Source organism: Centrocercus urophasianus, unplaced genomic scaffold (assembly GCF_019232065.1).
Source record: "Centrocercus urophasianus isolate 14NV4802_14NV808 unplaced genomic scaffold, USGS_Curo_1.0 seq_10, whole genome shotgun sequence".
Lineage (NCBI taxonomy): Eukaryota > Metazoa > Chordata > Aves > Galliformes > Phasianidae > Centrocercus > Centrocercus urophasianus.
Genome location: NW_024884142.1, coordinates 102,839,941 through 102,857,551, shown reverse-complemented (window position 1 = coordinate 102,857,551; position 17,611 = coordinate 102,839,941). Strand labels below are relative to the sequence as shown.

The window sequence follows — 17,611 nt, the reverse complement described above, 5'->3', positions numbered from 1 at the left end:
ACCGCCCAGCGCCACCTTCTCAGAGCGGGGAGGCGGGGTGCGTCATGAGGGGGCAGCTCACAGCCAACCGGTGCCTGGCGGGTGATGAAACTCCGCTCCCCTCCGCCGGTGACGACCAATAGCGCGCCCGGGAGGAGCGCGGCCGAAGCTCTTCCCGCGATGTGTCGCGGCGGAGGAACCGCCCTTCCCAGCGGCCCCACCTTGTCGCAGTGCAGCGGCAGCGCCCTCTCCAGCCCCGCGTCCAGTCGCCTGGCTACGCGCCCCCCAGGCCTTCTCGTCATCAACGCCGTCCCGCTTCCGCCCCGCAGCGCCGCCACGGGCTCAGCAGGGGCGGAACGGAGCAACGAAGCGGAAGGCGAGAGCTTCCCGGGGAGGAAGCTTTGTAGCGAGTACACGGCGCGGAAAACAGCAGAAGCAGCGTCAGGAGGCAAGCGGAAGGAGCGCACGTTATCGCTTGTGGACACAGCGACAACCCCACTGCCACAAGTGCTGGCAAAGCCCAGCGCGCGGCCACACCTGCGCCTACGGAAATGGCTTAATGTCACCTCTGTTGTGGAAAATGAAGCGTTCCTCTGCTGTCACCAACAAGAATTTCTAAGCAATGTTGTGCATTTCTTTGCAATGTTGATAGTGCATTCTGGAAATTGGTGTGGTTGTTTCTTGTTGGTGTGTTGATACCTCCTCTGGAAATTTTCACTGAACAGGTTTATAAGAAACAATTTGCTCCGTATTTACCCAACTAGGATGTTTCAGCAAAATGACCAAATATGCCAACACAATCTTACTAGCTCAGATGTTCCACAGAAGACACAGTATTTGAACCTGTGCAAAAGGAGCAGAAAATTTTAGAAACTTACACTAGACGAGGAATATTTTTAATTTATTCTTCAGAAACCTGAGCAAAGCGTTGAACATGTGCACATTCGCATCCTGCCAGCACCCGGAGAACCAGCCAAAACTGGCAACTGTCATTAGCTCATAGTATTCAAGCATAAAATGGCTGGCATACTAAACTGGGTATCAATGACACTAAAGAAAGAATAAACTAAAATGTTATATATGCAAATGTCATAGGTCTGTTACAGCCTTCTATGCCTATATGGTACAGGTATATAAACAATTTCAAAGAATAACATAACATAGAATGTAGAAGTCTTAGGATCTAAGAATCAACCGCTTTCCCAATCTTCCACCCACTCCTGTTGGAGCCACACCCGCTCCTTCCAGTCTGCTCACTTTGCTAAAGTTGGGCAAGTCTTGGGAGCATGGTTGACAGGCTGCTCTTTTTCAATCAGCATTCATTTAGATGATTTTTTTCTCTGGAGGTTGACATACAGCCAGATATGCAATGTCTGGGGGCTGTGTGGGATTGTACAATTCAGGCCTTTTCCTGACATTAGTTTGTACATGTAAAAAACAAAATTTAAATCTTGAAACAAACATGCACTTTACTTAATTAACACCCTTCTGCACCTAAATAACTTAGTTCATTGCTTTATCTTTCTTTTCCCATTAATCATAAGACTGAAAGAATCAAAACCTCTGCCAACATTTAGCTGGTAGTTATGAGAACAAGTGATCGGTAGACAAAAGTTGAACTGTTGTATAGACAAATTATTAATAACCTATTTTTCTATTAACTGTTTTAAAATAGTATGTCTTACAATGTGAAAAATTGAATTTATCTTAGAATTAGTAGTTTGAAAGATTCTAACAAACACCAAAGCACTATCTACCAAACTTCCTGTGAGCAAGTAAATAGAAGTCAACTTGAAGTAGTTGAAATAGTCAACGCGACTACAAAAAGTTTGGGTTGTTCATTTATGTAAACCCTTCCTCTGACTGAAATCTTACCCTGCCACGGAAGACTGATAGCCCGTTAAGCAAATCTTACAACAGTAAATAATTCCTCCCATGAATACACACTGTAAGCAAAACCGTGCACACTAACCCTTCCCCCTCTACCCCCCAACTTTTCTTGTCTATGTATTTCAGATGTTCTGTTTTAAATACAGTTTCACATTTGTTTTTTAAACTATTTCTTTCTCTCCACTTGAAGATCTAACAATCTAATAAAAATGGTATCTCCCAACACCTGACCACAGCCATTTATTCTTGCTATATCAAACAGGCACCCAGAGGTTACTTTAAAATCCGAGGATTCAGCATAAGATGCATCTTCTCAGTCACTCTACCTCAATAAAACTATGCTCTCCTCTCTTGTCCATTTTGTTGATAATTCTAAGAAGGCCAGCAAATGCAATTAAAGTGTAAATACTGAAAGCTTTGCTTAAATACATAATGGCTGTTGAAGATCTTTACAGAAACAAACTGAAACTTCTGGATCAGCTAAGCAAATGCCTGTATCCTACCTTTTCTATCTTCGAAATAAAAGCTGTTTTTTAACCGTAAAAACAAGTTTTAATAAGTTTATCTACTCCTCTAACTTTTAGAATGGGTGTATATATATATATATATATATATATTCTACAAGAAAAAAGTTTTCTCTCTCCTTCATTAAGAAAAATTGTATTTCAATACAGAATTCTCAAACATCAATATGAATAAAATACTACACACTCTGAACAGTCTTAATGCACTTATGGCTCTTGATAAATCAGAGCTCTCAAATTTATGGGCTGATGTAACATTTACCACCTGAATTGGAGTTCCTCCAAGAACTTAGCTAACTGGGACAACTAAGTACAAAACTTTACGTTTTCTTTGCCACTCAATGGAATTCTGTAAACTCCTGCCTCTCCACTGCATTACTATTATGCAGGATATTTTGGCATTCTTTTAAAACAAATATAAACAAAAAAAAATGGAAATGAGATGTGGTAGTTGATAGGTGACTGACAGACAGTTAATAGGCTGCAACACAAAATGGCTAGAGGTGATGCTAAATTAGCATACCATAGAAGGAAGTAAAAATAAACAACATGGGAAGTGCGTGACTAGATGATGCCCTTTACTCTAATGTTATTTTAATAAGCAAAGATGCATTGCTTTTTTTTTTTTTTTTTTTTTTTTTTTTAATTTCTATCTCCTTCCCTTACTGTACCCCCTTCTCTTTCTCATAAGTCACTATTTTTATGAGAAAGAGCAATCTAAGTCTTTATGACAGAAGCCGTACTTCTTACCAAAAGCAAGCAATTGAGAACTTGTAATGGTTTGACTGTGTCACCTAAATCTCTCGCAATTCTTAGAGGGAAACAAAGTACTATTACTAGAGTATCGTCCTCAGCCTCCAGTTCTGGACAACCTTTCACAGAAATTTACTTTCCCTTTGCACATCAGCTGAAGTGGCATCCTGTCAAGCTGACATTCCAATGAAGACTGGACATTAATTCTAGACTTTATCAACAGTTTCTCTACTTAATCAGAACAGACCAGCACTTATTACTTTGTTTGTTTGCTTTGTTATAAACACCTCAATTCTTCCTGGCTCCAGATCTTATAGCTGCTGCAAGGTGGTTAGGTAATATGCAGCCTTAGGTAAATTAAAAAGAAATAATACAAATTTGAGCAAGAATTTCTCCATCTTTTTACCAGTCTGGTACAGGCCCATCAGTGTTCTACTACAACATAGATTTTAAACATACCCTAAGTTTTATCAATAAAACACCATTCAGTTGCTTTGTTGAGGAAAGTGCATTAGAGTTCCTGTTTCTCTCCACTAACTGCAGTGGAGTCAGATGCAACAGGAACTTTATTACTTCCTGCAAAAACAGAATCAAAAGCAGCTTCCTGTTCCTCCAAAGTCACAGCAGCAGTGGATCCTCTAGCAGGCATCCCAGTGAAAGATGGACGTTGCTCTGTAATCCTTTCCAGGTCCACTGTTTTCCTGCCTTTTCTTTTGCCCAGTATTCTGATATAATTAGCTGGTACAAGTCCTGTTGTTTGACCATCATAACTAGCCAGAAGCCAGCCACGGATTTTGGGTTGTTGGTCTGAAAAAGAAAACGCAAGAGCATTAGGTTACGAAGCAATTCAAAGTATTTTGCAGTTGAGGCACAAATACACAAGAAGGCAGAGCACAATTGATCACACAGAAAATAACTCTGTAATAAAAGGGAAATACAAATTACTACGCAAGAGAAATGACAAGGATCTGCATTGATGAGGTGTTCTGAAGTGCACTGTGAAGCTGAAATTGTTGACACCACCATACTGCAAACGCCTAAGGATCTTCACAGCTGGACAACAAATATGAAAAAAGGATAGCCACAAAGGTAACCACAAAGTATACTCTGAGTAATACTTTTAGGCTGTGTTATACTTCAGGGAAATTGAACAAAACTGTTTAGTAAGTTTTATTACAGTGCATATAATGAAAAATAATTTAAAAAAAATAATAAGTAGGTCTGAGGAATTGCGTCAAAAAAGGTGTTTTGTTTTTACATTCTCACTTTCTCCCCCATCCTCCTTGCTCCCTTCTTTTCCCCCCCTACACACAATTCAGACTCAAACTACACAACTTATTTCACATACAATTAGAAAACAAGTTGAAAGTTAAAAGCTTACCTTTGGGTGCTAATTTTAGAATGTCACCAGCACGGAAGGATATTTCCTCTTCTGAGAGAGCACTGAAGTCATATTCTGCTCTTCCAACTACATGATCATCTTCTCCACTTGCCCAGTTACTAGATACTGTTTCCAAAAAGAAATTAAGAAGTTACTTGCTTTGAATTTCAAGGATGAGAAGTTTTTGGTTGGTTGGTTTTGATTTTTTAATAAAATAAAAATGGAGAAGACACCTTAACTTTCTTGCTTCTCTAGCAGAGGACCAACAGGACTAACAAAGACAACATTTTTAACCTTTTAAGTTGAGGGAGGGGAGATTTAGGTTGGATGTCAGGGGGAAATTCTTTCCAGAGAGAGTGGTGAGGTTCTGGAACAGCTGCCCAGAGAGGCTGTGGATGCCCTGTCCCTGGAGGTGTTCAAGGCCAGGTTGGATGGGGCCCTGGGCAGCCTGGGCTGCTATGAAATGTGGAGGTTGGTGGCCCTGCATGTGGCAGGGGGTTGGAGATTCATGACCCTTGAGCTCCTTCCAACCCTGGCCATTCTGTGATTCTGTGATTTGGTGAGTAAACCTAACCAACAGCTTTTCCTTCTCCACCTGCCACATTTAAATAGAAAGGAATCATGATTTTGCAATCACATAAAGTGTATCATGAAACTGAATCTCAGTTCAACAGCAGGCTATTTATACAAGCTATTACTTGTACCATACCACATGCTTAAAATTCAGTGTTGTACCCCAGAATCTATAGATTTCCATTGCTGAAGTGTAAGGTTAATCTCTATACACGATAACTAAATGAACAGTATCATCTGTACTTCTCATGATTCTCCCATGCTGCAGATCATCTTTACCTGATTCTTCATCACTGTATGTAGAAAGCAGTTTCCAAATCAGATATGGACCTCCCATAATAACAGCAAAGAACAAGAAAATAGGCCAGGATTTTGCTGAGTTAGCTGCCTTGTCTTCAAGACCAACACGAGCTACTGTCCCCTGACTTTCAGCCCACAAATCCTCATTCTCAGAGCTCTTCCGCAGACCCAGTAATCGCTGTAGACGTTGGTAGAGATATCTTATAGTTCTCACTAAAGCAAAAGCTGAAAACACCTTTGTGAAGTGTACTTTGAGGCGGGAGAAGTGGTTGGCTACATCCAACACAGCTCTGAAGCTGTTGTACACAGCTGAAAAGGTAGCATCCATCATCATGCTGACTGAGGCAAATGCATGCACGATACTTTCAATGGACTGAAATGCACCTCTGCTGCTCTCTTCAGCTTGTTGAACAAACCTGCTGGGAGGAATATCATCTGTACGAAAGCGGTTATAGCCCAAGCCACCATATCCATAACTGTAAGGACTGTAGCTTCCATAAAAAGAATTTCCATATGAACCATAGCCTGTAGTAAAAGAACTGCTATATGCTGGCCTTAAAGTACTGAGACTACTGCTTCCTGTTTGCTGTGATGGTCTTGGCAAAATAGGTGGAGGTATTCGTGCAACTGTGGGTTGTCCAGGTCTGGTCAGCAAGTTGTCACTCAAGTCAGGAGACCTAAACAAATTCAGACAACCAAGATCAGTACTCAGAATGAGTTATGTTTTTATTTTCTCCAGCATTCTTGAATAGCTATCAATATGATCTTGTGTTTTGGCAGTGCCAAACTGCCAAATAATTGTTTTGTTGCACGGTGGAACCTGGTTGCCAAATACTTGTATTGTTGCACGGTGTTAGTAGGAAGAAAAAATTTCTGTCAAGAAATACAAGCCTTTCACTAAAAAAAATAAAAAAATAATTAAAAAAATCAGTGTAAGTGTTGAATTGCAGCATAACTGAAACATATATAAACTGTTTTTATCGTACAGACTAAAAGCACAAAATGCTATGGCTAGACCCATCCAACCTGATGTTCATTCAACTCCTAAGTCATTTGCATGGGCAAAAGAGCATCTCATACACACTACCAAGAATATTTTGCAATTTGAAAGCTTTAATTCCTGCATTTGTTCTCGTTTCTTCCAGATAATGGTATAGCCAATGGTACAGCAAGAAGGAAGGTAGACAGCTCCTCTGAAGTCACCCTGGGAGAAACCGCTGGTGGAACCTAACTGAAAATTCAAATGACTATACAGCACACACAAGAGAGTAGGGCTCCCTGCTGTCCCTTAGTGAACTGGGATTGAATCTAAAACTGTTAACACTTGGCAGAAAGAGGTATTATGAGCTCATTTACTTTTTTTTTTTTTTAATTTAATGAACTTCTAGCCCTTTGCATGCCTGTGTTTCAGCCAGTTTACCTATGCCCTTTCTAATAGGTCTCTGCAAGTTCTAGGTTGGCACCTGAATTCTATTAAGTAGCTGTCCAACATCTGCTGTTTTCCATATTGAAGCAATCTGCTATACTACTTACATATATGATAGGCAACAACTTTTCCCACAGCAAAACCTGTAGGTTTACTTAAAGCAAAGTATATTTGTATCTTGATACTGTTTGTTTCTTCCAATCTCTACTTCAAGTTAAAAGCAGATGTAAAAATAAGTTACTACTACAGAAGATGAGGACACCTGCCCAAAAGCCACCTTAGGACAGCTCACTTTTAAGATACTTGGAGTAAATTAAAATGAAGTAGATAACTTCACGAAAAAAACATCACACATCTTGCTCAGCAAGCTTCAGCCTATAGTGAAAACGGTTTTTCCTGAAAGTTCAGTTTGCAGGTGACCTTTTACCCAGTTTCAGCTCACCATAATTGCAATCAACAGCACCAAGCGGAAAACTAGGCTGATCTCCAGCCATCAAGCTTTCCTTGATTTCTGATTTCAATGAGCTCGCCAACCCTTTCTGCGCGGCATCCTTCCCAGTGCGTACGCTGCTTTCTGGAGGAGCCCAGCCCCAGGTCAGCACATCGGCAACAAACACACGTTCATCTTCTCCACCTCCAGGAACGCCCGCGCACAGCCCCACTCCCACGGCGAGCACGGCTCCGCAACCCTCAGCTACGAACGGCAGCACTTTTTCCACTCGTGGCAACACACCCAGCTTTGCTAACACGTCCGCCTCCACCTCGTTAAATCCTCGGCTTTCCACAGCCTGGCTAGGAGCCCACAGCACCTTTCGTGCCGACGAAGGGTTCCCCCCACACCCCTACACACCTCCCCACGAAGCGGGCTGAACGGCCGCCCCGCGCACAACCCGCCCTGCACCTCCCGGCCCGACTAAAGCCTTCGGGCCTTGCTGGGCCGGCGCCGCGCGGACGGGTAGGCCCGACCTTTGAGCTCGGCCGCCCGCAGGGAGCGAAGGCCGACCCCGTCGTGCGCGGAGAGACCCGGGCTCGGGGCTCACACTCACTGGAAGGCGGGCGCCACGCCACCCGCTAATCGCCGGTTCTCCCAGGGCTTGGGAGGCGGCGGCTGCGAAGCCATCTCCGCCTCGCCGCAGCCCCGCTCTAGCACCGACCCGCTCCGGCCCGCCGCGCTCCTCCGCCCGCCCCCGGCAGGCGGGACGCCGCAGCGCCGAGCGATCGAACCGGCGGCCTTCCGGCACCGCGTTCCTCGTTCCACATTCCGCCCCTATCGACGCGCTCCGCCCCGCGCCGCAGTGGCTGCTTGGCGCGGCCCTGCGCGCAGTGCTGTGTGTGATTGAGGGCCGTGCCGTGCCGTGATACCGGGTTCCCTGGCTCCTCTGGTACCACGGCTGCCTCCTTGGGAGGTGAATGAATTCTTTCATTGTTTGCTGAGTTGCGTTTATCGTTAGCCTCTTCCTTTTTTTTTTTTTTTTTTTTTTGAAGTATATATTAGTGTTGTCTAGCATGCCTCCTCTAACAGAAAAGGACAGACCGATTGTTCAGCTGTTACTGGGCGCTGGCACGTGCCCACGATGTATTTTCAGGTTCTGCCGTGTGGGATCGCAGACGCTTTATAGACATCCATACAAGGTTTGTTTTTTGTTTTCCTAATTAGAACGTACAACCGCATGAATGCAGTATTATTTGCACACTCCTTGGAGGAGAAGGATGTTGTTTGTATTTTTGGTCAAGAGAAGTGGCTGCAGAACTGTGCAAATTTGAGAAATTACAGTAATGCTGTAGTATAAGAATTCCTGTGATTTCGGTGTTAGGTTTATTAAGTTGCTGTGCATTCCTCGAAAACTCCTGTAAACAGGACAGAGCAACTTCTGCACAGCATGGTTCTATCATTCTTGCAGTGTAGCTATGACAGTTCCCTCCTTTGTTTTTCCTTTCATGCAGTAAGTAGCAAAGGGGCTATGGGTCACTGAAGCTGATTCAGGGCCTTCCCTTTTTGCTTCATACTTCTTCCATCTTCCAGGAGAATTGGTTGAGGGATGTAGCTAAGAAAGGCACAGGTGAAGGATAGGTCCTCCACTTTCGTTCAAACAGTGCTATTAAGCACTCTGTTTAGCTGACCTTCCCGCTGAAATTCAGTGTTCTTAATTTTTTTTTCCCGGTTGTGCACAGTCTTCCTGTTTTCTTGTATTACGCACTTGTGAAATTATTTTTGGCTATTTGTTCCTCCACCATGTTGATTCTTAGAGTTCTCACTGTGTAGGCCCATTATTTCTGTGTATTTGCCCTAACGTGTTGTCTTTATGTTTGTGTGTGACAGTGTTTGCCTTGATTATTTCACTTTCACTCAAGTTTAGACTCTCCAGAATTCTTCTTCCACGTCTTTCTTCCTTATCCTTTTTTCATTTTTAATCAGCTCTCTCTGTTGAGAAGTTGTGTTGTTGTGTGTGGTTTATCATTCTTTTGCAGCTGTACCCAATTTTCATCTGAGTTGCAACAACACAGTAACTGCTGTTATTGAAGATGTTTTAATAAATCTTTTTTTTCTGACCTGTGTGTTACCTCTACCTTTCATCCTTCCTAGATTTCAGATATATGGTTAGTTCTCTCTCCTCACCACCACACTTGGGAATATTCCTAAATTTCTCATTACATGAATGATTGAGACATGTACTTTGTCATGTGTGTTTAATTTCACCATCACATTTATCTGCTCTAATTTTCTTCTTGTACTCTGGTAGCCAACTGTCTTCGTTGTGTGGGCTAATCGTGTTGGAGGAGTTAAATTCTTAGGTTATCTGAATGGCAAAAAGGGAATAAACATCTGTTTTCCTTGAGCAGTGATGAGGCTGAAGATAAATGCAGTTCTGCAACTCAGTCTGTAAAATGTTTCCAGTGTTCTTGGACAGTAAAGTAGTCTGTTCAGCAAAAATCTTTTTTTTTTTTTTTTTGTAACATTTTGACAGAAGTTTATTTTTTATTGTGATAGTGTCTTTTGGTATATTTTACAAGTTGTTAGTTACAGACACAAAGACTAAAGCTACAGGTGGTTTCTTCTGCTTCTTTAAACCCATGTTTGTTAGTGCTTTTTACAGCACTGAATTAAAGAGGAATAGTCAACAACAGTAAAATCCCTCTGTTTGTGTTAGGAGTTGATGAAGGATTTGAAACAATTCCTGAAAGGTAATCAAGAAAAAGAAGATACAGCTTGCTTTGATGTAGCTGATCCGCCTTGTAAGCGATTCAGACGTGGACATGCAGAAGAAGGGCCTGATGATCTGAACCAGAATGGAATGCTCAGTCAGATTCCTTTGGTTAATGATGATAATGCTGCTGTGGAGAACTCAGCTGAGGAGCTTTGCAATGTGTGTTTGGGAATTCTTCAAGAGTTCTGCGAGATCGACTTTGTTAAAAAGGTAAATTGTCAGTTCTTAATCTAGGTACTTTTTAGGAGCTTTTGTACTTCAGGGTCTGCAGTATAGATCTGGTGATCAGAAACACTGTACAGTTAAACAGTTGAGAGAGGGAGCAAACCAAACTGAAACATTTACTTGTGTTGAATATTTGAGTTGTAGATGGCGCCATTCAGCTACGTACTGCTCACTGACATAGTGCTTGCATACCTATTTTGGAGCTGGAAAATAAAATTGTTTGTGTGACTGTGTTTTATCCAAGGTTTGTTATAATATAACTTCAGAAAGAGAAGTATAAGTGCAATGGAATGATAGACAGGAGCATATTCTTGTAATCAGTTTAGGAGCTTAGAGTACAAGTGAAACCTCACTGTAAATGATTCTCCCCTTTTTGCTATATAAGGGCAAAATGAGGAGGCATCGAATGCTGTGCTATTCAGTTTAACTGTGTGTTTCTAATATAGGAGTGTTTCTTTACCATATGGGACTTTTTAGAAAGCCGCAAAGGAAAAAATGTGTTTGGTGGTACAACAGATTGCAGATAATAAAGAAAAAAGGAGTTAAGAGAGAGCATGGACATAACACATGTTGCAGATATCATCTCTGAGCAGTACAATTGCTTATGTGACAAACTAAAATATTAGCTAAAAATGCCACTTGCACTTGAGAAGTTTGACTGAGGTTTTATAGAAACAGATTTGGTTTAATGATGTTAATGTACCTAAAAATAGGGCCATGGGAACATACTACATAGATTCTGTTGAATTGTTGGATGCTTCTTTCCTTTTGTCTCCATTGAAAGAGTATATATATTTTAATTGAACCTACTTTTAAGACTTGTTTCAGAGTTATGCTCTTTTGTATCAGTAGAAAATCACATAACATGCTCTTGCGCACAGGCACATTTGTTAAGGCACCGCAAAATCTGATTCTCTCACAAGGAAATTTCCTTATCAGAGTTGCTGATTTCATCCTGGAACCTCATGATTAGTCTTTGTCCCTTCTGGTAGAAACAGCTAGCCATCAGCTTTCACTAACTTTCTTTAAAACATTTGATGCATGTTCGGGTTCTTGCTGTAGTTCCAGTGACTAACATGGTTTTTTTATCAAAGAACAGTAGAAGACTAGATGATGTTTCTGCTTATTTGTAATAACTGTATACTAATCCTGAGAAAATTCTGTCATAAACTGAAAGATGAAATGTTCCATTGTCTTCTGTTATTTTGAAGATTGACTGAATTATTACTGTGAATACTTTTTGGTTACTTTCTTATGACAGGAACTTAAAAGTTTTTATTGTCATAGAATTGTATCTGTGCCATGAAGAAAAATATCGTGAGTCAACTCTTCTAGCATGTGGTCTCTGTGGTATAATTTCCTGCATCAACATTTGTGTATATGGTTTTGGCCTTAAAAGAATGTGTTTTCTTATTTCATAGTGTCACACACCAGTAAGAATAGGAGTCATTAATAAGGTCTTTTTTCAGGCTTGTATTTCAGTAAGTTGTCAGGGCTAATCTAGTTTGTATGTTTGGCATCTATCTGAATGTGTACTAATATGGATTTACAATGATTATGCTGGATAAAGAAAACCTAAAAAAATTATCAACTTAGTTCCATTGCTGTAGTTCAATATTAATGTTCTTTTTTTCCAGATCTGTGAAAAGGTTAATTCTTCTGACTACCAGTTCACCAGTTTTGTATTTTCTGTGTCACTACCACCACAGCTTTCTGTCAGGGAGGTGAGTTTTGCAGATACTCCTTCATATATTAAACACGTATTAAAGAAGGTAACTGTGGAAGGTACAGACTGGAGGTAGTTTGATTTTTAATTGCTATCGTTCAAAAAAAAAAAAAACAACCCCAAACCTTGCTGCGAGTGTAGTCTGCTTTCCCTTTCCTTTTTGCTAAGTACTGTCATAATTAGTAAGGTGTCTGAGTCACTTCAGTTTTCATTTAGCCTGGGAGCTACTTTACATCTGAAAAAGTGAAGAGGATCTTCTCAGAGAAGGAACAGCACAGCTGGTGCCTTTCCTGAAATAAATGATAATTGGTAGTTCAGAGTAGAAGTGAAGAGGTTTGAATTTAAGCTCTCTAACTTGGCAGCATTTTAAAAGCTGTAAAAAGACATCTTTTGCTAATCACCTGTCTTGAGCGTTGCTGAAAGTCTGGATTTTTGCAGTTGTAGTCGCAAAACTACTTTTTTGATAGCAGTTCTTATCTTGAATTGTTAAGAATTGTTGACTTAAATTTAAAACTCAAATTATTTACATTTTAGTCATTTAATTACATAAGATAATGATAGCATGGACACAATATATATCTGATAATTCTTTTGAAGATCGAGGGAGAATATTAGGCATATTATAACTTTACCAGTAAAGTGACTATTATGTGATGTTTTACAATGTTGCCTTGTTTTCTAATGAAGTGATGAATTGATTCAAAAATTTTGTTGTAAAAAGTGACTTGTAACTCTTTAAGATAGGTGCCTCTGGATCTAGTATAAACTTGAGTGCAATGTGGCAGAAAGTAGTATTGATCCTCTTGGATTTGTGTATGAATCTGTGACGAGGTTTGCTCTCATTCTGCAGTTTTTAGTGTTCAATAGTATTATTAGTTCTTATATCTTAAGCAAATGCCAGTGTAGGAACTTGTGCTGATATATGCTCTAAGTCTGATTCCACATCAGACTACCTGCTTCCTATCCAAATCTAAGCCTAGTTGTGCTGGTCACTTCAGCTGCCACTGTCTCTAGTAAAATAATGCCAGAGCAAATTACTTTTTGCTTTGTGTCTGGATAAACTCTTACTACTCTCCTTTCATTTTATGGTCATCCAAGAAATGTGATTTATTAAAAACAAAACCCCAAAAAATCCACCCAAAAACCCAACACTTTTAGGCTAGTTAAGTATATGGACATAGAATTCCAAATGTTGGTCAAAATTACCCCTAGTTTGTGCTTAGAGTTAACCAAAGAAGTGTTACCTTTAAAATGAAAGAGGAGCCCTATTATATCTAGGGTGCCAGTGATAGAGGCTTTTCAATTGCCAGTTCCAGAAGGGAATTTCAATCTTTGTAGTGTCTGTGAGTGAAAAAGAAAATAATGTACTCAGTCTTTTGCCTTGAGTCTCAACTGCACTTCTCATGTTTTTAATTCATTTTCATTATGCATATTTGGCTTGACAGTTATAGTTTATCTATCTTGAAGATATGTATTTTTCCTCATGGCTTATGTGTATAACTAAGAGGCGAGGCAAGAAAAATTTGCTGCTGCTGTGAAGCAACCTGTTTATGGGTCTTTACCATAATACCTCGGTAGGGGGTGTTCTTGCATTGCAGTTCTAGCTCACTGGTGTTCTCCTGCTGGTCTGAACAAGTAGGGCGATTCTGTCTGCTTTGAGGCAGTGGAAGCAAAAAAGAATAATTTCCTTCAAAGAATTCCTCTTGGTGATTGAAATCTTGATGATGCCCTGAGATTATGGAATGGGAAAACTATCTTGGCAAATGTAGTTAGTAGATTTATTATTTTATAATAACTGTCTTCTAAGTGCAGTAAATTATTAACTTGATAAAAAGAGTGAGATGATGCAATTCTTAACCTGTCCATCTGCTCCATCTGAGATTTCTGGTTGTTATGTTCAAGCAAACAAACATTACGTGCTTGGTACAACCGAGGCAATAAAAGATATGATTTGGGTCCAGAGGTGAGCAAGAAGAATGAGATGAATGAATGGGAAGCTCCAAAAATATGTATGTTCTCTTTGGAAACAGTTTTGATTCGTCTGGGACCTGCATTAGAAGGTTTCTGCTGTCATTTCTATTCTGCACCTTCAGTACCAAATGCTAACTCAGCTGTTTGTAGAACTGTGCTCTAACTGAGGAGATGAAAATGGTTGATAGTGGTGGTGAGAAAGAACTTGCTTTAAACCATGAGATTTTGTTTACCACCTATTCATTTACCACTTCAAAAATTGTTGAAAACTGTTCCACTTTATAGTTACAGAAAAGCAGCAAGTGATAGTAGTGGGTGTATTTTGAGATGTTCTGTGTTGAGGTTATGATCTTTTGTTGAATCTTGCTTTTAATTTTTTAAGTTGCACTCCGCAAGAACATACATAATGTTATAATAAAAGGACAACCCAAAGACAGCCTTCCTTGTCCCAGTGACCTTTTGTATGACATGCAGATTTTCTCAGACTTACTTTAAAAAAAAAATCAGAAACTGTCTTTTAATATTACCTTCAACTGATTTTATTGTAACAGTTGTTATCCTGCTAATCCTAAAATGTAGGAATGAACTGAAGAAGAGGAAGACATAAAATTAACGTTTGCGTAGTATTTGTATCTGTAATGCACAGAAGCTGTCACCTCTTTCTAGAAGTAGGATATTTGATTGAAATAAATCATAAATACAGCAGTTCCAAGTTTACATTAGGCAACGATATTATAATATGAAGCGAGTCATGCCCTTCAAAAATGTGACTGTTAGCAGTGTCTGTAGTCTCTGTTGTGATCCATCATCCTGATACTTGCTACAAGGACGTTGATGCAAATAGCATGTATAGTCATTACTCCCTGTAGGGCTGTGTATACCTCAACATGGAATTCCCCATTTCTGAGCTCTAATACAGAGAAAAAGTGCGATGGCTGGAATTGCACGTGGTATTTCAACAGTTGCCACTGTGATTCCTCAGATAGCATTAGAATAATATCCTGCAGCTTGTAATCAATACAGTGCCTGTGCTAGTGTATTTCAGAAATATGTTAGGTTTTAAGTATTGCCCTGCAGGCTTGAGCTCTGTAATGAGCATCTTTCATTTTCAAACCACTTCTCAAACATAACGTAATTATGAAATAGAAGGATCTGATCCCCTGCTTTGCATACAACTGGGAAAGGGCAGAGCTGGGGAATTAAGGCAAGAGTAGAGGGATTGTTTGAATCTGATTTATAATTTGGGGTCTTCTGACTTATGTGCTCACTACAGCCTAATCTACTGTTTCCTCTTAACTGAACGGGAAAAGTAATTTAAAACCCCTTTAATTATCTTTAACTTTGCAGTCAGTAGAGAGAAGGTGAAATTTGTCCTGTGGACCTATTTTAGCAGTTAGTAACACACGTAAGTTTTCTCGAGTTTCTGATTCTACTCCCATAAAACAGGGAAAGGGGGTGAGATCGGCCACCCAACTGATTACCAAACATACAGTGTGCCTTAAATCAAAACATATGATTGTTTAAATTGGCACTTTTGGATGCAGACTTCTTTCTAGGCATGGTCATACACTCTAGTTTAGATGTGTGTGAGTGTGTGTTCAAGGAAATTCAATTTCAAGCTAATTTTATTTATGATTTTATTTGGGTTATTATGCAAACAGGATTATAGTATGCCTCAAGTATTTTGTGAAGGAGTCTTACTCATACTGTCTACATATGCAGTGTAATGAATCACTGAATTTGAATAAACAGTATTCTGTCAGTACAATTATATTTGTTTTGGTCAGTAACGAGCTGATTTGTGTATTATGTATCTAACAAAGTCTGCATGGTTTCTTCACCATATCTCTTTCCCCCTACTACTTCTAGCACTGCTTTTAAGATTGCCTCATTCTTTTAGATGTACCAAAGGAAGACGAATTTTTGACTGAGTTCCTCTGTCAGCATATAAGTGATATATGGTATGTTTTGTTCTGATTTTAACCAAAAGATGATGCAACCGTGCCTGTGCTCTGAGAAGTTTGGTACATGTTTTCCAACCTCTTCATTATTTCCTTGACAAAAGATATTATTATGACGTGATTTAGACTAGAGGAAGATCATTTGATGTCAGAGTTAGAATTTTGGTTAACTTCAGTTTAGTAAAGTGTGTTTTCAGTGTGATGCAGAGAACTCCTCGAGAGTAGCTCTGCCGAGAAGGACAAGGTAGAGGAAAAAACTTAACGTGAGCCAGCAGCGTGCACTTGCAGCCTTGAAGGCCAATGGTATGCTGGGTTCCATCAGAAGAGGCGGGGGGCCAGCAGGGTGAGGTCCCTTGTGAGGTCCCTCTCAGTACTGCATCTAGGTCTGCGTCCCTCAGCAGAGGAAAATTAGAGGAGAACCGTGAAGATCATCACAGGACTGGAGCACCTCCTCTGTGAAGAAAGGCTGAGGGAGCTGGGCTTGTTCACTGTGGAGAAGGCTCCAGGGAGACCTCATTACAGTTTAACAGTATTTAAAGGAAAATTATAAATAGGAAGGAAATCAACTTTTTACATGACTAGATAGTAATAGGACAAGGGGAACGGTTTTAAACTAAAAGAGGGGTTTAGTTTAGATGTTGGGAAAGTTTTTCTCTGAGAGGGTGGTGAGATGCTGGAACAAGCTGCCCAGAGAGGTGGTGGATATTCAGTCCTTGGAGATGTTCAAGGCCAGGTTAGATGGGGCCCTGGGCAATGTGATACAGTGTTTGATCTAGTGGTTTGGCAACCCTGGCTGTGACAGAGGGGTTGGATGGTCTTTGAGGTCCCTTTCAATCCAAGCCATTCTGTGAATGGCAGTAACTCTTAACGCATTGCAGAGTGAAAAACATAAAGCTTAAATCACTGTAAAATTACTAGAAAGACTAGAAAGAAGCAGGAGATCATCATATGGGATTAATATGTCAGTACAAAGAGAAGTGATTGGGTCTGCAAAGGGATGCACCTTTAAAATGCCAAGCTTCCCAGAGCAAAGTTTTGTAAAGGTATGCTTTTGGAAGCTTTTGACATAAACAGTGTACACTAGAAGTCTTTGATTTCTTGGTCCCTTTAAATTTTATTTAAATCTGATAGCATTGCACTGATATGAAGGCTGTGGCTTCTTGTGCTTAATTTTGTGTTTTTCTGCTATCATTTTTTATCAGCGGTCATTTTAATTCTGCTTTTGACTTTTGTTACAACTAATATTAAATGTTGTACTGCTGAGTTCCACTTGTTGAGTTGATTGTGACACCTAAGTTCAGGATCTTCTATCTTGGGCACTATCATGTTAAAGAAGCCTGCCTTATTATATTTTGTTAGCTATGTAAGGCTGCTGCAGGTGGGCAGCAGTGTATGATGAAGTATTTATAAAGGATGGACTGAAGACAATCAATCATTAGAGGAGGTTGCTCAAAGAAGTGGAGAAGTCTTCGTTACTGGAAGCTTTCAAGACCTAATTGGATAAGGCCCCGAGCAACCTGTTTCATAACTGTTCGTGCTTTAAGCACAAGGTTGGATAAAGACCTTGTGACATCCCTGAACTTTGTTATGGTCTCTCATGTAAATCAAATATTCATGGGACCTCCATTCAAAGTAGTGTATCTGGAGCTGCAGAAGCTGGTATTCGCAAAGGATTTGTAAAAAACAACAGAGGGTC

At 40.2% G+C, this 17,611-nt stretch overlaps 2 protein-coding genes across 3 annotated transcripts in view; one reads left to right on the top strand and one right to left on the bottom strand.

The window, feature by feature from the left end:
* Positions 1–853: 853 nt before the first annotated feature.
* On the bottom strand, positions 854–7,989 carry PEX13 (peroxisomal biogenesis factor 13). The gene is made up of 4 exons (XM_042826006.1): positions 7,873–7,989; positions 5,380–6,077; positions 4,528–4,653; positions 854–3,953 (listed from the first exon to the last, which is right to left on the bottom strand). Exons 1-4 carry the CDS (start codon positions 7,944–7,946, stop codon positions 3,658–3,660), a joined length of 1,194 nt encoding a protein of 397 aa, XP_042681940.1. The 5' UTR covers positions 7,947–7,989; the 3' UTR covers positions 854–3,657.
* A 140-nt stretch (positions 7,990–8,129) lies between these two features.
* Positions 8,130–17,611, top strand: part of PUS10 (pseudouridine synthase 10) — a 31,028-nt gene continuing 21,546 nt past the window's right edge. Inside the window, exons 1-3 of one of the 2 annotated variants that reach the window (XM_042827436.1) lie at positions 8,130–8,232; positions 9,976–10,242; positions 11,895–11,981. In XM_042827436.1, the coding sequence (XP_042683370.1) occupies positions 9,982–10,242; positions 11,895–11,981 (348 nt within the window). In that variant the 5' untranslated portion in view covers positions 8,130–8,232; positions 9,976–9,981. Of the gene's footprint in view, positions 8,459–9,975; positions 10,243–11,894; positions 11,982–17,611 lie in introns of both variants that reach the window. The other variant, XM_042827430.1, reaches the window with a different exon arrangement.